At 55.2% G+C, this 20,627-nt stretch overlaps 4 protein-coding genes across 4 annotated transcripts; all 4 read left to right on the top strand.

Moving 5' to 3' along the window:
* The first annotated feature begins 1,725 nt into the window (after positions 1-1,725).
* LOC142364673 (endosome-associated-trafficking regulator 1-like) lies at positions 1,726-6,823 on the top strand. Its single transcript, XM_075444679.1, has 3 exons — positions 1,726-1,755; positions 1,973-2,119; positions 6,188-6,823. The coding sequence occupies exons 1-3, from the start codon at positions 1,726-1,728 to the stop codon at positions 6,821-6,823; spliced, it is 813 nt and encodes a 270-aa protein (XP_075300794.1).
* A 1,696-nt stretch (positions 6,824-8,519) lies between these two features.
* On the top strand, positions 8,520-11,290 carry LOC142364671 (endosome-associated-trafficking regulator 1-like). The gene is made up of 2 exons (XM_075444667.1): positions 8,520-8,581; positions 10,615-11,290. The coding sequence occupies exons 1-2, from the start codon at positions 8,520-8,522 to the stop codon at positions 11,288-11,290; spliced, it is 738 nt and encodes a 245-aa protein (XP_075300782.1).
* A 37-nt stretch (positions 11,291-11,327) lies between these two features.
* On the top strand, positions 11,328-15,748 carry LOC142364668 (endosome-associated-trafficking regulator 1-like). Its single transcript, XM_075444655.1, has 2 exons — positions 11,328-11,369; positions 15,113-15,748. Exons 1-2 carry the CDS (start codon positions 11,328-11,330, stop codon positions 15,746-15,748), a joined length of 678 nt encoding a protein of 225 aa, XP_075300770.1.
* Positions 15,749-19,502: 3,754 nt separating this feature from the next.
* LOC142364663 (endosome-associated-trafficking regulator 1-like) lies at positions 19,503-20,188 on the top strand. The gene is made up of 2 exons (XM_075444642.1): positions 19,503-19,511; positions 19,553-20,188. Exons 1-2 carry the CDS (start codon positions 19,503-19,505, stop codon positions 20,186-20,188), a joined length of 645 nt encoding a protein of 214 aa, XP_075300757.1.
* Positions 20,189-20,627: the final 439 nt, after the last annotated feature.

Genomic DNA, 20,627 nt, shown 5'->3' with positions numbered 1-20,627 from the left:
TGCCTGACCAATCTGCTAGCTTTCTACGGTGGCATGACTGGCTGGGTAGATGAGGGGAGAGCCATGGATGTTGTCTACCTAGACTTCAGCAAGGCTTTCGACACGGTTTCCCTTAACATCCTCCTAGGGAAGCCCAGGAAGTGTGGGCTGGATGAGTGGTCAGTGAGATGGACTGAGAACTGGCTGAATGGCAGAACTCAGAGGGTTGTCATCAGCGGCGCTGAGTCTAGTTGGAGGCTGGTAACTAGTGTTGTCACCCAGGGGTCAGTACTGGGCCCAGTCTTGTTTAACTTCTTCATCAATTACCTGGATGAAGAGTTAGAGTGTACCCTCAGCAAGTTTGCTGATGACACCAAACTGGGAGGAGTGGTAGATACACCAGAAGGCTGTGCTGCCTTTCAGCGTGACCTGGACAGGCTGGAAAGTTAGGCAGAGAGGAACCTGATGAGGTTCAACAAGGGCAAGTGCAGGGTCCTGCACCTGGGGAGGATCAGCCCCATGCATCAGTACAGGCTTGGGGTGGACCTGCTGGCGAGCAGCTCTGTGGAGAGGGACCTGGGTGTCCTAGTGGACGACAGGTTGACCATGAGCCAGCAGTGTGCCCTGGCTGCCAAGAAGGCCAATGGCATTCCTGGGGTGCATCAAGAAGAGTGTGGCCAGCAGGTCAAGGGAGGTTCTCCTTCCCCTCTACACTGCCCTAGTGAGGCCTCATCTGGAGTACTGTGTCCAGTTCTGGGCTCCCCACTTCAAGAGAGATGAGGAGCTACTGGAGAGAGTCCAGCGGAGGGCTACGAGGATGGTGAGGGGACTAGAGCATCTCTCCTATGAGGAGAGGCTGAGGGAGCTGGGCTTGTTCAGCCTGAAAAGAGAAGGCTACGAGGGGACCTAATATATGCTTAGAAACATCTCAAGGGTGGGTGTCAGGAGGATGGGGCCAAACTCTTCTCAGCGGTGCACAGCGACAGGATAAGGGGCAATGGGCACAAACTGAAGCATAGCAAGTTCCGTCTGAACATGAGGAAGCACTTCTTCCCTCTGAGGGTGATGGAGCATTGGAACAGGCCGCCCAGGGAGGTTGTGGAGTCTCCTTCTCTGGAGATATTCAAGACCTGCCTGGACGTGGTCCTGTGCGGCCTGCTCTGGCTGACCCTGCTTTGGCAGGGGGGTTGGACTAGATGACCCACAGAGGTCCCTTCCAACCCCGAACATTCTGTGATTCTGTGATTCTGTGATTCTGTGATTTGATTGGTTCCTCCCCTACCCCTGCCCCGGTCACAGCCTCACAGCAGGCGATGTCATGCGATGACATCACAGACCTCAGGGATTCCTGTTCTGCCCACAGAGGTGCCTGCTCCTCCTCTCCGCTCACTCCCGAACGCCCTGCTGATCGAAGTGGAGGGATTTCGGAGACTGCCTCTTCCCCCACGAGCGTTGCTGAGGCTGCGGAGGTTGGCACACTGCTTGTCAGTGTCACCTGCCTGTGTGACCCCGGGCTCCAGCAGGATAAGTGGGATCCTCCTGCTTGCTGCAGCCCAAAGCGTCCTGAAAAATAGCGTGGCTGCTTGGCATCTCTGGGTCAATGGAGAGGGTCTGCCCAGAATCTCAAGGCCTGGAAGATGATCATGATGAGGACTACAACGATGAACCCAGCTACTTCTGCCTCCCTGCACGTCGTCCACCACCGTGCAAGAGCCATGACAGCTTGGGGATGGACGCCTTTGCGCCATGGGAACATGCCAGCGACCCTTATCCGGGGTACTCAGAGTGCAGCAGGGGAGGAGAGTCCTACATGCTGCCCGAGGAGGCCACTGCGGACAGGGAGCTCCCGTCCCTGCAGCTGACCGACAACGTGCTCAGGGAGGAGAACGCCATGCTCAGGAAGGTGATCAAGAGCATGCAGGGCTCCTTGGAGAGCCAGGCATGCACGGTGCGGAGGCTGGAGAGGCAGCTGAAGGCCAGTCTGGCTAAACAGGAGAGGGAAGTCCGAGAGCTACAGTCCTTGGCCCAGCGGACTGAGTGGAGTCTCCAGTTAATGACCCAGCGGGCTCTGCAGGCAGGTTGGCAGTGTTCTAGTGGGGAAGGCTGTGAAGAGGCGAACGGGGCGGAAGGAGAAGCTGAAGCAGGAGTCTCCATTCTCCAGCAATGAGCTGGAGAGCTCCAAGGTGGAGAACGAAAACCTGAAAGCGAGCCAAATGACCAACCTGGGGCCAGTGAAGCACAACATAGATTTCGTCGTGCAAAGCCTCCACAAGATAATACTGGGCGCAACCTGGTCCATCGGACAGCTCGCCTCTGGAGTGGAGTCGCTGCATTTTCTTGCTGACGTCCTTCAATCTACCGGCAAAATTTCCGAAGATGAAGCCTAAAAAGAGCTCTGAAATCAATTCTGTGTGGGTCCCGCAGATGAATATATGGACCGAGACCACTGATCTCCCACTACAACGTGTATTAAAACCATTTGCTCTCACGTGCTCGAATGTGTGTGTTCTGATTCATGGCTTTTATTCTTCATGGCTATACTTTTCTTGTGAGGAAGTACAAATTGAAGAGAGTGATGTAGTTTGAGCTGCTGATGCTGTGTTCTGGCACTGCAGAGCCAGCAGCCAGTGTTTCCCAGGCTCTGAGCTGCAAGGTCCAGCCGTGGTGGGCTCTGCGTAAGAGGCTGTGCCACAGCTCCGGCTGACTTGAGCTGCCGTGTCGGAGCCAGGAGGAAGCACAGCAGCACGGGACGCAGCGCTCTTCAGCAGTGTGCCCATCCCTTTCCATAGCTGTGCCAGCGAGAACCAGCGATGAGCAAACCCCTTGCATTTCATCTGCTTCTTTTGCCCCTTCTTGGTGGGGTGGGGAAGGGGAGGAGCAGAGATCCGGGTGCTGCTGCGCATGGTTTCAGTGAGCAGAAGCTCCTTAGGTCCTCCTACCTCTTTTTCTGCAGCTGGCCACCACCTGGGCCAGAAATCCAAAGTCTAGAGATTGTGCACCTGTTCCTGCAGCTGGGTAAAGGGGGGTGGTGGTGGTCAAAAACCTTGAGGGAGTTGTGAAGTTTCCGCACGTGTGAGCTGTGGCAGTGCCTTTCCTCTGCAGTCGGTGTCAGTGCGGGCTAAGGATGCGTTTGGCTTAGCCGGGCTGGCTAAGGAAGGCGCTGGCTGGAGAGGATGCCCTTCCTCTCCTGGCTGGAGCTGGCGTGGACGGGTATACCTAAACCGCCTGCCTTCGTCACCCCCGAAAGACCTGTGAGACCCTGCAGTCCAAACTCGCCATGTAATCACTGAAGATGGGTCTCAGCCTTATCCTGGCAGGGTCACCTGTGGGCATGAAGTGACCTTTCTTCATAGAGCCACAGAACCACAGAACAGTTTGGGTTGGAAGGGACCTTGTAGATCATCTGGTTCCAGCCCCCCTGCCATGGGCAGGGACACCTTCCACCAGACCAGGCTGTTCAAAGCCCCATCCAGCCTGGCCTTGAACACTTCCACGGAGGGGGCAGCCACAGCTCCTCTGGGCAACCTTCAGATGCACAAAACGGTCATCGCAGAAACTACTAAGAACTTCTTTATCACTTGGTCACCCCTCAACCTTTCTGATGAATTTAGGTTACTGACCCCAGTTTTCTGACCCCAGGTTTACCCAGGTTTACAACAAAATTTCCTGTATCTGGCCGAACTGCCCCTGGCTTGGATGCTACAGGGTGGTGAGGGGGTGGGTGCTGGCAGAGTTCAGTGCCAAAGTGCTTTTTCCTGATGGGAATTTTTAGGCAGCTGTTCACTTTGACCTCTATGTGGTGAGTTGTGTGCTACAAGGTTGCTGTCTTCCCCTGGTCTCATAACATCCTTCATCTGAACAGCCATGTTTGTGTTGCCACAGATCTTAAACTGCCTCAGTAACCTTGGTCTCTGGAGGAGAGACTGCTGCTTAATCTTCATCCCAGACATGACACTGGCAGTGCTTGCACATCACAGGTGATGTCTGGAGCTCCTTGCTTGCTGCTTTCTAGTCTGTGCTTTCGCTGGTGGTCGCCCTTAGCCACGTGAAGCCCTGTTCTGCAACACTGATGATGGGACAAGGATGCTTCTCACCAGCTTTTCCGTCCCAGACAACATCACTTGCTGTTCCAGTCTCCTGTCCATGTATGACCACTTGCAAGCAGCTGTGAACCTTGGATTTGACCCAAAAATCCTTGGATTTGTCCCAGATGTGGCAGCCACCGCTTGCTCATCGCTGAGGCTGGGAGGAAGCAAACTAAGTGGCTCCGTCTGCGTCCTGCGCTGCGCACTGGCTGCTGTAATCCAAAGGTTACGGTGCAGGATTAGCATGGGTGTACAAAGCCCTTCCTAATCTGTGAGTCATTCCCCCCTCACTGCATTTCACTTCCCAGCAGCTCTGGACAGGCGGGATGGGTTGGCTCTTGAGTCTTCGGCTTCCCGCTTCCCCAGTTTGGGGAGGAACGGGTCGGGACGTAACATCTCAGCTTGGATTCACCAAGGGGAAATCATGCCTGACCAATCTGCTAGCTTTCTACGGTGGCATGACTGGCTGGGTAGATGAGGGGAGAGCCATGGATGTTGTCTACCTAGACTTCAGCAAGGCTTTCGACACGGTTTCCCTTAACATCCTCCTAGGGAAGCCCAGGAAGTGTGGGCTGGATGAGTGGTCAGTGAGATGGATTGAGAACTGGCTGAATGGCAGAACTCAGAGGGTTGTCATCAGCGGCGCTGAGTCTAGTTGGAGGCTGGTAACTAGTGTTGTCACCCAGGGGTCAGTACTGGGCCCAGTCTTGTTTAACTTCTTCATCAATTACCTGGATGAAGAGTTAGAGTGTACCCTCAGCAAGTTTGCTGATGACACCAAACTGGGAGGAGTGGTAGATACACCAGAAGGCTGTGCTGCCTTTCAGCGTGACCTGGACAGGCTGGAAAGTTAGGCAGAGAGGAACCTGATGAGGTTCAACAAGGGCAAGTGCAGGGTCCTGCACCTGGGGAGGATCAGCCCCATGCATCAGTATAGGCTTGGGGTGGACCTGCTGGCGAGCAGCTCTGTGGAGAGGGACCTGGGTGTCCTAGTGGACAACAGGTTGACCATGAGCCAGCAGTGTGCCCTGGCTGCCAAGAAGGCCAATGGCATTCCTGGGGTGCATCAAGAAGAGTGTGGCCAGCAGGTCAAGGGAGGTTCTCCTTCCCCTCTACACTGCCCTAGTGAGGCCTCATCTGGAGTACTGTGTCCAGTTCTGGGCTCCCCACTTCAAGAGAGATGAGGAGCTACTGGAGAGAGTCCAGCGGAGGGCTACGAGGATGGTGAGGGGACTAGAGCATCTCTCCTATGAGGAGAGGCTGAGGGAGCTGGGCTTGTTCAGCCTGAAAAGAGAAGGCTACGAGGGGACCTAATATATGCTTAGAAACATCTCAAGGGTGGGTGTCAGGAGGATGGGGCCAAACTCTTCTCAGCGGTGCACAGCGACAGGATAAGGGGCAATGGGCACAAACTGAAGCATAGCAAGTTCCGTCTGAACATGAGGAAGCACTTCTTCCCTCTGAGGGTGATGGAGCATTGGAACAGGCCGCCCAGGGAGGTTGTGGAGTCTCCTTCTCTGGAGATATTCAAGACCTGCCTGGACGTGGTCCTGTGCGGCCTGCTCTGGGTGACCCTGCTTTGGCAGGGGGGTTGGACTAGATGACCCACAGAGGTCCCTTCCAACCCCGAACATTCTGTGATTCTGTGATTCTGTGATTCTGTGATTCTGTGATTTGATTGGTTCCTCCCCTACCCCTGCCCCGGTCACAGCCTCACAGCAGGCGATGTCATGCGATGACATCACAGACCTCAGGGATTCCTGTTCTGCCCACAGAGGTGCCTGCTCCTCCTCTCCGCTCACTCCCGAACGCCCTGGTGATCGAAGTGGAGGGATTTCGGAGACTGCCTCTTCCCCCACGAGCGTTGCTGAGGCTGCGGAGGTTGGCACACTGCTTGTCAGTGTCACCTGCCTGCGTGACCCCGGGCTCCAGCAGGATAAGTGGGATCCTCCTGCTTGCTGCAGCCCAAAGCGTCCTGAAAAATAGCGTGGCTGCTTGGCATCTCTGGGTCAATGGAGAGGGTCTGCCCAGAATCTCAAGGCCTGGAAGATGATCATGATGAGGACTACAACGATGAACCCAGCTACTTCTGCCTCCCTGCACGTCGTCCACCACCGTGCAAGAGCCATGACAGCTTGGGGATGGACGCCTTTGCGCCATGGGAACATGCCAGCGACCCTTATCCGGGGTACTCAGAGTGCAGCAGGGGAGGAGAGTCCTACATGCTGCCCGAGGAGGCCACTGCGGACAGGGAGCTCCCGTCCCTGCAGCTGACCGACAACGTGCTCAGGGAGGAGAACGCCATGCTCAGGAAGGTGATCAAGAGCATGCAGGGCTCCTTGGAGAGCCAGGCATGCACGGTGCGGAGGCTGGAGAGGCAGCTGAAGGCCAGTCTGGCTAAACAGGAGAGGGAAGTCCGAGAGCTACAGTCCTTGGCCCAGCGGACTGAGTGGAGTCTCCAGTTAATGACCCAGCGGGCTCTGCAGGCAGAAAGCAACGTGGAGAAGCTGAAGCAGGAGGTCTCCATTCTCCAGCAAGAGCTGGAGAGCTCCAAGGTGGAGAACGAAAACCTGAGAGCGAGCCAAATGACCAACCTGGGGCCAGTGAAGCACAACATAGATTTCGTCGTGCAAAGCCTCCACAAGATAATACTGGGCGCAACCTGGTCCATCGGACAGCTCGCCTCTGGAGTGGAGTCGCTGCATTTTCTTGCTGACGTCCTTCAATCTACCGGCAAAATTTCCGAAGATGAAGCCTAAAAAGAGCTCTGAAATCAATTCTGTGTGGGTCCCGCAGATGAATATATGGACCGAGACCACTGATCTCCCACTACAACGTGTATTAAAACCATTTGCTCTCACGTGCTCGAATGTGTGTGTTCTGATTCATGGCTTTTATTCTTCATGGCTATACTTTTCTTGTGAGGAAGTACAAATTGAAGAGAGTGATGTAGTTTGAGCTGCTGATGCTCTGTTCTGGCACTGCAGAGCCAGCAGCCAATGTTTCCCAGGCTCTGAGCTGCAAGGTCCAGCCGTGGTGGGCTCTGCGTAAGAGGCTGTGCCACAGCTCCGGCTGACTTGAGCTGCCGTGTCGGAGCCAGGAGGAAGCACAGCAGCACGGGACGCAGCGCTCTTCAGCAGTGTGCCCATCCCTTTCCATAGCTGTGCCAGCGAGAACCAGCGATGAGCAAACCCCTTGCATTTCATCTGCTTCTTTTGCCCCTTCTTGGTGGGGTGGGGAAGGGGAGGAGCAGAGATCCGGGTGCTGCTGCGCATGGTTTCAGTGAGCAGAAGTTCCTTAGGTCCTCCTACCTCTTTTTCTGCAGCTGGCCACCACCTGGGCCAGAAATCCAAAGTCTAGAGATTGTGCACCTGTTCCTGCAGCTGGGTAAAGGGGGGTGGTGGTGGTCAAAAACCTTGAGGGAGTTGTGAAGTTTCCGCACGTGTGAGCTGTGGCAGTGCCTTTCCTCCGCAGTCGGTGTCAGTGCGGGCTAAGGATGCGTTTGGCTTAGCCGGGCTGGCTAAGGAAGGCGCTGGCTGGAGAGGATGCCCTTCCTCTCCTGGCTGGAGCTGGCGTGGACGGGTATACCTAAACCGCCTGCCTTCGTCACCCCCGAAAGACCTGTGAGACCCTGCAGTCCAAACTCGCCATGTAATCACTGAAGATGGGTCTCAGCCTTATCCTGGCAGGGTCATCTGTGGGCATGAAGTGACCTTTCTTCATAGAGCCACAGAACCACAGAACAGTTTGGGTTGGAAGGGACCTTGTAGATCATCTGGTTCCAGCCCCCCTGCCATGGGCAGGGACACCTTCCACCAGACCAGGCTGTTCAAAGCCCCATCCAGCCTGGCCTTGAACACTTCCACGGAGGGGGCAGCCACAGCTCCTCTGGGCAACCTTCAGATGCACAAAACGGTCATCGCAGAAACTACTAAGAACTTCTTTATCACCTGGTCACCCCTCAACCTTTCTGATGAATTTAGGTTACTGACCCCAGTTTTCTGACCCCAGGTTTACCCAGGTTTACAACAAAATTTCCTGTATCTGGCCAAACTGCCCCTGGCTTGGATGCTACAGGGTGGTGAGGGGGTGGGTGCTGGCAGAGTTCAGTGCCAAAGTGCTTTTTCCTGATGGGAATTTTTAGGCAGCTGTTCACTTGGACCTCTATGTGGTGAGTTGTGTGCTACAAGGTTGCTGTCTTCCCCTGGTCTCATAACATCCTTCATCTGAACAGCCATGTTTGTGTTGCCACAGATCTTAAACTGCCTCAGTAACCTTGGTCTCTGGAGGAGAGACTGCTGCTTAATCTTCATCCCAGACATGACACTGGCAGTGCTTGCACATCACAGGTGATGTCTGGAGCTCCTTGCTTGCTGCTTTCTAGTCTGTGCTTTCGCTGGTGGTCGCCCTTAGCCACGCGAAGCCCTGTTCTGCAACACTGATGATGGGACAAGGATGCTTCTCACCAGCTTTTCCGTGCCAGAAAACATCACTTGCCGTTCCAGTCTCCTGTCCATGTATGACCACTTGCAAGCAGCTGTGAACCTTGGATTTGACCCAAAAATCCTTGGATTTGTCCCAGATGTGGCAGCCACCGCTTGCTCATCGCTGAGGCTGGGAGGAAGCAAACTAAGTGGCTCCGTCTGCGTCCTGCGCTGCGCACTGGCTGCCGTAATCCAAAGGTTACGGTGCAGGATTAGCATGGGTGTACAAAGCCCTTCCTAACCTGTGAGTCATTCCCCCCTCACTGCATTTCACTTCCCAGCAGCTCTGGACAGGCGGGATGGGTTGGCTCTTGAGTCTTCGGCTTCCCGCTTCCCCAGTTTGGGGAGGAACGGGTCGGGACGTAACATCTCAGCTTGGATTCACCAAGGGGAAATCATGCCTGACCAATCTGCTAGCTTTCTACGGTGGCATGACTGGCTGGATAGATGAGGGGAGAGCCATGGATGTTGTCTACCTAGACTTCAGCAAGGCTTTCGACACGGTTTCCCTTAACATCCTCCTAGGGAAGCCCAGGAAGTGTGGGCTGGATGAGTGGTCAGTGAGATGGATTGAGAACTGGCTGAATGGCAGAACTCAGAGGGTTGTCATCAGCGGCGCTGAGTCTAGTTGGAGGCTGGTAACTAGTGTTGTCACCCAGGGGTCAGTACTGGGCCCAGTCTTGTTTAACTTCTTCATCAATTACCTGGATGAAGAGTTAGAGTGTACCCTCAGCAAGTTTGCTGATGACACCAAACTGGGAGGAGTGGTAGATACACCAGAAGGCTGTGCTGCCTTTCAGCGTGACCTGGACAGGCTGGAAAGTTAGGCAGAGAGGAACCTGATGAGGTTCAACAAGGGCAAGTGCAGGGTCCTGCACCTGGGGAGGATCAGCCCCATGCACCAGTACAGGCTTGGGGTGGACCTGCTGGCGAGCAGCTCTGTGGAGAGGGACCTGCGTGTCCTAGTGGACAACAGGTTGACCATGAGCCAGCAGTGTGCCCTGGCTGCCAAGAAGGCCAATGGCATTCCTGGGGTGCATCAAGAAGAGTGTGGCCAGCAGGTCAAGGGAGGTTCTCCTTCCCCTCTACACTGCCCTAGTGAGGCCTCATCTGGAGTACTGTGTCCAGTTCTGGGCTCCCCACTTCAAGAGAGATGAGGAGCTACTGGAGAGAGTCCAGCGGAGGGCTACGAGGATGGTGAAGGGACTAGAGTATCTCTCCTATGAGGAGAGGCTGAGGGAGCTGGGCTTGTTCAGCCTGAAAAGAGAAGGCTACGAGGGGACCTAATATATGCTTAGAAACATCTCAAGGGTGGGTGTCAGGAGGATGGGGCCAAACTCTTCTCAGCGGTGCACAGCGACAGGATAAGGGGCAATGGGCACAAACTGAAGCATAGCAAGTTCCGTCTGAACATGAGGAAGCACTTCTTCCCTCTGAGGGTGATGGAGCATTGGAACAGGCCGCCCAGGGAGGTTGTGGAGTCTCCTTCTCTGGAGATATTCAAGACCTGCCTGGACGTGGTCCTGTGCGGCCTGCTCTGGCTGACCCTGCTTTGGCAGGGGGGTTGGACTAGATGACCCACAGAGGTCCCCTTCCAACCCCAAACATTCTGTGATTCTGTGATTCTGTGATTCTGTGATTCTGTGATTCTGTGATTTGATTGGTTCCTCCCCTACCCCCGGCCCCGGTCACAGCCTCACAGCAGGCGATGTCATGCGATGACATCACAGACCTCAGGGATTCCTGTTCTGCCCACAGAGGTGCCTGCTCCTCCTCTCCGCTCACTCCCGAACGCCCTGCTGATCGAAGTGGAGGGATTTCGGAGACTGCCTCTTCCCCCACGAGCGTTGCGGAGGCTGCGGAGGTTGGCACACTGCTTGTCAGTGTCACCTGCCTGCGTGACCCCGGGCTCCAGCAGGATAAGTGGGATCCTCCTGCTTGCTGCAGCCCAAAGCGTCCTGAAAAATAGCGTGGCTGCTTGGCATCTCTGGGTCAATGGAGAGGGTCTGCCCAGAATCTCAAGGCCTGGAAGATGATCATGATGAGGACTACAACGATGAACCCAGCTACTTCTGCCTCCCTGCACGTCGTCCACCACCGTGCAAGAGCCATGACAGCTTGGGGATGGACGCCTTTGCGGCATGGGAACATGCCAGCGACCCTTATCCGGGGTACTCAGAGTGCACCAGGGGAGGAGAGTCCTACATGCTGCCCGAGGAGGCCACTGCGGACAGGGAGCTCCCGTCCCTGCAGCTGACCGACAACGTGCTCAGGGAGGAGAACGCCATGCTCAGGAAGGTGATCAAGAGCATGCAGGGCTCCTTGGAGAGCCAGGCATGCACGGTGCGGAGGCTGGAGAGGCAGCTGAAGGCCAGCCTGGCTAAACAGGAGAGGGAAGTCCGAGAGCTACAGTCCTTGGCCCAGCGGACTGAGTGGAGTCTCCAGTTAATGACCCAGCGGGCTCTGCAGGCAGAAAGCAACGTGGAGAAGATGAAGCAGGAGGTCTCCATTCTCCAGCAAGAGCTGGAGAGCTCCAAGGTGGAGAACGAAAACCTGAGAGCGAGCCAAATGACCAACCTGGGGCCAGTGAAGCACAACATAGATTTCGTCGTGCAAAGCCTCCACAAGATAATACTGGGCGCAACCTGGTCCATCGGACAGCTCGCCTCTGGAGTGGAGTCGCTGCATTTTCTTGCTGACGTCCTTCAATCTACCGGCAAAATTTCCGAAGATGAAGCCTAAAAAGAGCTCTGAAATCAATTCTGTGTGGGTCCCACAGATGAATATATGGACCGAGACCACTGATCTCCCACTACAACGTGTATTAAAACCATTTGCTCTCACGTGCTCGAATGTGTGTGTTCTGATTCATGGCTTTTATTCTTCATGGCTATACTTTTCTTGTGAGGAAGTACAAATTGAAGAGAGTGATGTAGTTTGAGCTGCTGATGCTCTGTTCTGGCACTGCAGAGCCAGCAGCCAGTGTTTCCCAGGCTCTGAGCTGCAAGGTCCAGCCGTGGTGGGCTCTGCGTAAGAGGCTGTGCCACAGCTCCGGCTGACTTGAGCTGCCGTGTCGGAGCCAGGAGGAAGCACAGCAGCACGGGACGCAGCGCTCTTCAGCAGTGTGCCCATCCCTTTCCATAGCTGTGCCAGCGAGAACCAGCGATGAGCAAACCCCTTGCATTTCATCTGCTTCTTTTGCCCCTTCTTGGTGGGGTGGGGAAGGGGAGGAGCAGAGATCCGGGTGCTGCTGCGCATGGTTTCAGTGAGCAGAAGCTCCTTAGGTCCTCCTACCTCTTTTTCTGCAGCTGGCCACCACCTGGGCCAGAAATCCAAAGTCTAGAGATTGTGCACCTGTTCCTGCAGCTGGGTAAAGGGGGGTGGTGGTGGTCAAAAACCTTGAGGGAGTTGTGAAGTTTCCGCACGTGTGAGCTGTGGCAGTGCCTTTCCTCCGCAGTCGGTGTCAGTGCGGGCTAAGGATGCGTTTGGCTTAGCCGGGCTGGCTAAGGAAGGCGCTGGCTGGAGAGGATGCCCTTCCTCTCCTGGCTGGAGCTGGCGTGGACGGGTATACCTAAACCGCCTGCCTTCGTCACCCCCGAAAGACCTGTGAGACCCTGCAGTCCAAACTCGCCATGTAATCACTGAAGATGGGTCTCAGCCTTATCCTGGCAGGGTCACCTGTGGGCATGAAGTGACCTTTCTTCATAGAGCCACAGAACCACAGAACAGTTTGGGTTGGAAGGGACCTTGTAGATCATCTGGTTCCAGCCCCCCTGCCATGGGCAGGGACACCTTCCACCAGACCAGGCTGTTCAAAGCCCCATCCAGCCTGGCCTTGAACACTTCCACGGAGGGGGCAGCCACAGCTCCTCTGGGCAACCTTCAGATGCACAAAACGGTCATCGCAGAAACTACTAAGAACTTCTTTATCACCTGGTCACCCCTCAACCTTTCTGATGAATTTAGGTTACTCACCCCAGTTTTCTGACCCCAGGTTTACCCAGGTTTACAACAAAATTTCCTGTATCTGGCCAAACTGCCCCTGGCTTGGATGCTACAGGGTGGTGAGGGGGTGGGTGCTGGCAGAGTTCAGTGCCAAAGTGCTTTTTCCTGATGGGAATTTTTAGGCAGCTGTTCACTTGGACCTCTATGTGGTGAGTTGTGTGCTACAAGGTTGCTGTCTTCCCCTGGTCTCATAACATCCTTCATCTGAACAGCCATGTTTGTGTTGCCACAGATCTTAAACTGCCTCAGTAACCTTGGTCTCTGGAGGAGAGACTGCTGCTTAATCTTCATCCCAGACATGACACTGGCAGTGCTTGCACATCACAGGTGATGTCTGGAGCTCCTTGCTTGCTGCTTTCTAGTCTGTGCTTTCGCTGGTGGTCGCCCTTAGCCACGTGAAGCCCTGTTCTGCAACACTGATGATGGGACAAGGATGCTTCTCACCAGCTTTTCCGTCCCAGACAACATCACTTGCTGTTCCAGTCTCCTGTCCATGTATGACCACTTGCAAGCAGCTGTGAACCGTGGATTTGACCCAAAAATCCTTGGATTTGTCCCAGATGTGGCAGCCACCGCTTGCTCATCGCTGAGGCTAGGAGGAAGCAAACTAAATGGCTCCGTCTGCGTCCTGCGCTGCGCACTGGCTGCCGTAATCCAAAGGTTACGGTGCAGGATTAGCATGGGTGTACAAAGCCCTTCCTAACCTGTGAGTCATTCCCCCCTCACTGCATTTCACTTCCCAGCAGCTCTGGACAGGCGGGATGGGTTGGCTCTTGAGTCTTCGGCTTCCCCCTTCCCCAGTTTGGGGAGGAACGGGTCGGGACGTAACATCTCAGCTTGGATTCACCAAGGGGAAATCATGCCTGACCAATCTGCTAGCTTTCTACGGTGGCATGACTGGCTGGGTAGATGAGGGGAGAGCCATGGATGTTGTCTACCTAGACTTCAGCAAGGCTTTCGACACGGTTTCCCTTAACATCCTCCTAGGGAAGCCCAGGAAGTGTGGGCTGGATGAGTGGTCAGTGAGATGGATTGAGAACTGGCTGAATGGCAGAACTCAGAGGGTTGTCATCAGCGGCGCTGAGTCTAGTTGGAGGCTGGTAACTAGTGTTGTCACCCAGGGGTCAGTACTGGGCCCAGTCTTGTTTAACTTCTTCATCAATTACCTGGATGAAGAGTTAGAGTGTACCCTCAGCAAGTTTGCTGATGACACCAAACTGGGAGGAGTGGTAGATACACCAGAAGGCTGTGCTGCCTTTCAGCGTGACCTGGACAGGCTGGAAAGTTAGGCAGAGAGGAACCTGATGAGGTTCAACAAGGGCAAGTGCAGGGTCCTGCACCTGGGGAGGATCAGCCCCATGCATCAGTACAGGCTTGGGGTGGACCTGCTGGCGAGCAGCTCTGTGGAGAGGGACCTGCGTGTCCTAGTGGACGACAGGTTGACCATGAGCCAGCAGTGTGCCCTGGCTGCCAAGAAGGCCAATGGCATTCCTGGGGTGCATCAAGAAGAGTGTGGCCAGCAGGTCAAGGGAGGTTCTCCTTCCCCTCTACACTGCCCTAGTGAGGCCTCATCTGGAGTACTGTGTCCAGTTCTGGGCTCCCCACTTCAAGAGAGATGAGGAGCTACTGGAGAGAGTCCAGCGGAGGGCTACGAGGATGGTGAGGGAACTAGAGCATCTCTCCTATGAGGAGAGGCTGTGGGAACTGGGCTTGTTCAGCCTGAAAAGAGAAGGCTACGAGGGGACCTAATATATGCTTAGAAACATCTCAAGGGTGGGTGTCAGGAGGATGGGGCCAAACTCTTCTCAGCGGTGCACAGCGACAGGATAAGGGGCAATGGGCACAAACTGAAGCATAGCAAGTTCCGTCTGAACATGAGGAAGCACTTCTTCCCTCTGAGGGTGATGGAGCATTGGAACAGGCCGCCCAGGGAGGTTGTGGAGTCTCCTTCTCTGGAGATATTCAAGACCTGCCTGGACGTGGTCCTGTGCGGCCTGCTCTGGGTGACCCTGCTTTGGCAGGGGGGTTGGACTAGATGACCCACAGAGGTCCCTTCCAACCCCGAACATTCTGTGATTCTGTGATTCTGTGATTCTGTGATTCTGTGATTTGATTGGTTCCTCCCCTACCCCCGGCCCCGGTCACAGCCTCACAGCAGGCGATGTCATGCGATGACATCACAGACCTCAGGGATTCCTGTTCTGCCCACAGAGGTGCCTGCTCCTCCTCTCCGCTCACTCCCGAACGCCCTGCTGATCGAAGTGGAGGGATTTCGGAGACTGCCTCTTCCCCCACGAGCGTTGCTGAGGCTGCGGAGGTTGGCACACTGCTTGTCAGTGTCACCTGCCTGCGTGACCCCGGGCTCCAGCAGGATAAGTGGGATCCTCCTGCTTGCTGCAGCCCAAAGCGTCCTGAAAAATAGCGTGGCTGCTTGGCATCTCTGGGTCAATGGAGAGGGTCTGCCCAGAATCTCAAGGCCTGGAAGATGATCATGATGAGGACTACAACGATGAACCCAGCTACTTCTGCCTCCCTGCACGTCGTCCACCACCGTGCAAGAGCCATGACAGCTTGGGGATGGACGCCTTTGCGCCATGGGAACATGCCAGCGACCCTTATCCGGGGTACTCAGAGTGCACCAGGGGAGGAGAGTCCCACATGCTGCCCGAGGAGGCCACTGCGGACAGGGAGCTCCCGTCCCTGCAGCTGACCGACAACGTGCTCAGGGAGGAGAACGCCATGCTCAGGAAGGTGATCAAGAGCATGCAGGGCTCCTTGGAGAGCCAGGCATGCATGGTGTGGAGGCTGGAGAGGCAGCTGAAGGCCAGCCTGGCTAAACAGGAGAGGGAAGTCCGAGAGCTACAGTCCTTTGCCCAGCGGACTGAGCGGAGTCTCCAGTTAATGACCCAGCGGGCTCTGCAGGCAGAAAGCAACGTGGAGAAGCTGAAGCAGGAGGTCTCCATTCTCCAGCAAGAGCTGGAGAGTTCCAAGGTGGAGAACGAAAACCTGAGAGCGAGCCAAATGACCAACCTGGGGCCAGTGAAGCACAACATAGATTTCGTCGTGCAAAGCCTCCACAAGATAATACTGGGCGCAACCTGGTCCATCGGACAGCTCGCCTCTGGAGTGGAGTCGCTGCATTTTCTTGCTGACGTCCTTCAATCTACCAGCAAAATTTCCGAAGATGAAGCCTAAAAAGAGCTCTGAAATCAATTCTGTGTGGTTCCCGCAGATGAATATATGGACCGAGACCACTGATCTCCCACTACAACGTGTATTAAAACCATTTGCTCTCACGTGCTCGAATGTGTGTGTTCTGATTCATGGCTTTTATTCTTCATGGCTATACTTTTCTTGTGAGGAAGTACAAATTGAAGAGAGTGATGTAGTTTGAGCTGCTGATGCTCTGTTCTGGCACTGCAGAGCCAGCAGCCAGTGTTTCCCAGGCTCTGAGCTGCAAGGTCCAGCCGTGGTGGGCTCTGCGTAAGAGGCTGTGCCACAGCTCCGGCTGACTTGAGCTGCCGTGTCGGAGCCAGGAGGAAGCACAGCAGCACGGGACGCAGCGCTCTTCAGCAGTGTGCCCATCCCTTTCCATAGCTGTGCCAGCGAGAACCAGCGATGAGCAAACCCCTTGCATTTCATCTGCTTCTTTTGCCCCTTCTTGGTGGGGTGGGGAAGGGGAGGAGCAGAGATCCGGGTGCTGCTGCGCATGGTTTCAGTGAGCAGAAGCTCCTTAGGTCCTCCTACCTCTTTTTCTGCAGCTGGCCACCACCTGGGCCAGAAATCCAAAGTCTAGAGATTGTGCACCTGTTCCTGCAGCTGGGTAAAGGGGGGTGGTGGTGGTCAAAAACCTTGAGGGAGTTGTGAAGTTTCCGCACGTGTGAGCTGTGGCAGTGCCTTTCCTCCGCAGTCGGTGTCAGTGCGGGCTAAGGATGCGTTTGGCTTAGCCGGGCTGGCTAAGGAAGGCGCTGGCTGGAGAGGATGCCCTTCCTCTCCTGGCTGGAGCTGGCGTGGACGGGTATACCTAAACCGCCTGCCTTCGTCACCCCCGAAAGACCTGTGAGACCCTGCAGTCCAAACTCGCCATGTAATCACTGAAGATGGGTCTCAGCCTTATCCTGGCAGGGTCACCTGTGGGCATGAAGTGACCTTTCTTCATAGAGCCACAGAACCACAGAACAGTTTGGGTTGGAAGGGACCTTGTAGATCATCTGGTTCCAGCCCCCCTGCCATGGGCAGGGACACCTTCCACCAGACCAGGCTGTTCAAAGCCCCATCCAGCCTGGCCTTGAACACTTCCACGGAGGGGGCAGCCACAGCTCCTCTGGGCAACCTTCAGATGCACAAAACGGTCATCGCAGAAACTACTAAGAACTTCTTTATCACCTGGTCACCCCTCAACCTTTCTGATGAATTTAGGTTACTGACCCCAGTTTTCTGACCCCAGGTTTACCCAGGTTTACAACAAAATTTCCTGTATCTGGCCGAACTGCCCCTGGCTTGGATGCTACAGGGTGGTGAGGGGGTGGGTGCTGGCAGAGTTCAGTGCCAAAGTGCTTTTTCCTGATGGGAATTTTTAGGCAGCTGTTCACTTTGACCTCTATGTGGTGAGTTGTGTGCTACAAGGTTGCTGTCTTCCCCTGGTCTCATAACATCCTTCATCTGAACAGCCATGTTTGTGTTGCCACAGATCTTAAACTGCCTCAGTAACCTTGGTCTCTGGAGGAGAGACTGCTGCTTAATCTTCATCCCAGACATGACACTGGCAGTGCTTGCACATCACAGGTGATGTCTGGAGCTCCTTGCTTGCTGCTTTCTAGTCTGTGCTTTCGCTGGTGGTCGCCCTTAGCCACGTGAAGCCCTGTTCTGCAACACTGATGATGGGACAAGGATGCTTCTCACCAGCTTTTCCGTCCCAGACAACATCACTTGCTGTTCCAGTCTCCTGTCCATGTATGACCACTTGCAAGCAGCTGTGAACCTTGGATTTGACCCAAAAATCCTTGGATTTGTCCCAGATGTGGCAGCCACCGCTTGCTCATCGCTGAGGCTGGGAGGAAGCAAACTAAGTGGCTCCGTCTGCGTCCTGCGCTGCGCACTGGCTGCTGTAATCCAAAGGTTACGGTGCAGGATTAGCATGGGTGTACAAAGCCCTTCCTAATCTGTGAGTCATTCCCCCCTCACTGCATTTCACTTCCCAGCAGCTCTGGACAGGCGGGATGGGTTGGCTCTTGAGTCTTCGGCTTCCCCCTTCCCCAGTTTGGGGAGGAACGGGTCGGGACGTAACATCTCAGCTTGGATTCACCAAGGGGAAATCATGCCTGACCAATCTGCTAGCTTTCTACGGTGGCATGACTGGCTGGGTAGATGAGGGGAGAGCCATGGATGTTGTCTACCTAGACTTCAGCAAGGCTTTCGACACGGTTTCCCTTAACATCCTCCTAGGGAAGCCCAGGAAGTGTGGGCTGGATGAGTGGTCAGTGAGATGGATTGAGAACTGGCTGAATGGCAGAACTCAGAGGGTTGTCATCAGCGGCGCTGAGTCTAGTTGGAGGCTGGTAACTAGTGTTGTCACCCAGGGGTCAGTACTGGGCCCAGTCTTGTTTAACTTCTTCACCAATTACCTGGATGAAGAGTTAGAGTGTACCCTCAGCAAGTTTGCTGATGACACCAAACTGGGAGGAGTGGTAGATACACCAGAAGGCTGTGCTGCCTTTCAGCGTGACCTGGACAGGCTGGAAAGTTAGGCAGAGAGGAACCTGATGAGGTTCAACAAGGGCAAGTGCAGGGTCCTGCACCTGGGGAGGATCAGCCCCATGCATCAGTACAGGCTTGGGGTGGACCTGCTGGCGAGCAGCTCTGTGGAGAGGGACCTGGGTGTCCTAGTGGACAACAGGTTGACCATGAGCCAGCAGTGTGCCCTGGCTGCCAAGAAGGCCAATGGCATTCCTGGGGTGCATCAAGAAGAGTGTGGCCAGCAGGTCAAGGGAGGTTCTCCTTCCCCTCTACACTGCCCTAGTGAGGCCTCATCTGGAGTACTGTGTCCAGTTCTGGGCTCCCCACTTCAAGAGAGATGAGGAGCTACTGGAGAGAGTCCAGCGGAGGGCTACGAGGATGGTGAGGGGACTAGAGCATCTCTCCTATGAGGAGAGGCTGAGGGAGCTGGGCTTGTTCAGCCTGAAAAGAGAAGGCTACGAGGGGACCTAATATATGCTTAGAAACATCTCAAGGGTGGGTGTCAGGAGGATGGGGCCAAACTCTTCTCAGCGGTGCACAGCGACAGGATAAGGGGCAATGGGCACAAACTGAAGCATAGCAAGTTCCGTCTGAACATGAGGAAGCACTTCTTCCCTCTGAGGGTGATGGAGCATTGGAACAGGCCGCCCAGGGAGGTTGTGGAGTCTCCTTCTCTGGAGATATTCAAGACCTGCCTGGACGTGGTCCTGTGCGGCCTGCTCTGGGTGACCCTGCTTTGGCAGGGGGGTTGGACTAGATGACCCACAGAGTTCCCTTCCAACCCCGAACATTCTGTGATTCTGTGATTTGATTGGTTCCTCCCCTACCCCCCCGCCCTCCGCCCGTCACAGCCTCACAGCAGGCGATGTCATGCGATGACATCACAGACCTCAGGGATTCCTGTTCTGCCCACAGAGGTGCCTGCTCCTCCTCTCCGCTCACTCCCGAACGCCCTGCTGATCGAAGTGGAGGGATTTCGGAGACTGCCTCTTCCCCCACGAGCGTTGCTGAGGCTGCGGAGGTTGGCACACTGCTTGTCAGTGTCACCTGCCTGCGTGACCCCGGGCTCCAGCAGGATAAGTGGGATCCTCCTGCTTGCTGCAGCCCAAAGCGTCCTGAAAAATAGCGTGGCTGCTTGGCATCTCTGGGTCAATGGAGAGGGTCTGCCCAGAATCTCAAGGCCTGGAAGATGATCATGATGAGGACTACAACGATGAACCCAGCTACTTCTGCCTCCCTGCACGTCGTCCACCACCGTGCAAGAGCCATGACAGCTTGGGGATGGACGCCTTTGCGCCATGGGAACATGCCAGCGACCCTTATCCGGGGTACTCAGAGTGCACCAGGGGAGGAGAGTCCCACATGCTGCCCGAGGAGGCCACTGCGGACAGGGAGCTCCCGTCCCTGCAGCTGACCGACAACGTGCTCAGGGAGGAGAACGCCATGCTCAGGAAGGTGATCAAGAGCATGCAGGGCTCCTTGGAGAGCCAGGCATGCACGGTGTGGAGGCTGGAGAGGCAGCTGAAGGCCAGCCTGGCTAAACAGGAGAGGGAAGTCCGAGAGCTACAGCCCTTTGCCCAGCGGACTGAGCGGAGTCTCCAGTTAATGACCCAGCGGGCTCTGCAGGCAGAAAGCAACGTGGAGAAGCTGAAGCAGGAGGTCTCCATTCTCCAGCAAGAGCTGGAGAGCTCCAAGGTGGAGAACGAAAACCTGAGAGCGAGCCAAATGACCAACCTGGGGCCAGTGAAGCACAACATAGATTTCGTCGTGCAAAGCCTCCACAAGATAATACTGGGCGCAACCTGGTCCATCGGACAGCTCGCCTCTGGAGTGGAGTCGCTGCATTTTCTTGCTGACGTCCTTCAATCTACCGGCAAAATTTCCGAAGATGAAGCCTAAAAAGAGCTCTGAAATCAATTCTGTGTGGTTCCCGCAGATGAATATATGGACCGAGACCACTGATCTCCCACTACAACGTGTATTAAAACCATTTGCTCTCACGTGCTCGAATGTGTGTGTTCTGATTCATGGCTTTTATTCTTCATGGCTATACTTTTCTTGTGAGGAAGTACAAATTGAAGAGAGTGATGTAGTTTGAGCTGCTGATGCTCTGTTCTGGCACTGCAGAGCCAGCAGCCAGTGTTTCCCAGGCTCTGAGCTGCAAGGTCCAGCCGTGGTGGGCTCTGCGTAAGAGGCTGTGCCACAGCTCCGGCTGACTTGAGCTGCCGTGTCGGAGCCAGGAGGAAGCACAGCAGCACGGGACGCAGCGCTCTTCAGCAGTGTGCCCATCCCTTTCCATAGCTGTGCCAGCGAGAACCAGCGATGAGCAAACCCCTTG

This window comes from Opisthocomus hoazin, chromosome 2 (genome assembly GCF_030867145.1).
Source record: "Opisthocomus hoazin isolate bOpiHoa1 chromosome 2, bOpiHoa1.hap1, whole genome shotgun sequence".
NCBI lineage: Eukaryota > Metazoa > Chordata > Aves > Opisthocomiformes > Opisthocomidae > Opisthocomus > Opisthocomus hoazin.
Note: the sequence above shows the minus strand (reverse complement) of the source record. Positions and strands in the feature narration are given on the sequence as shown.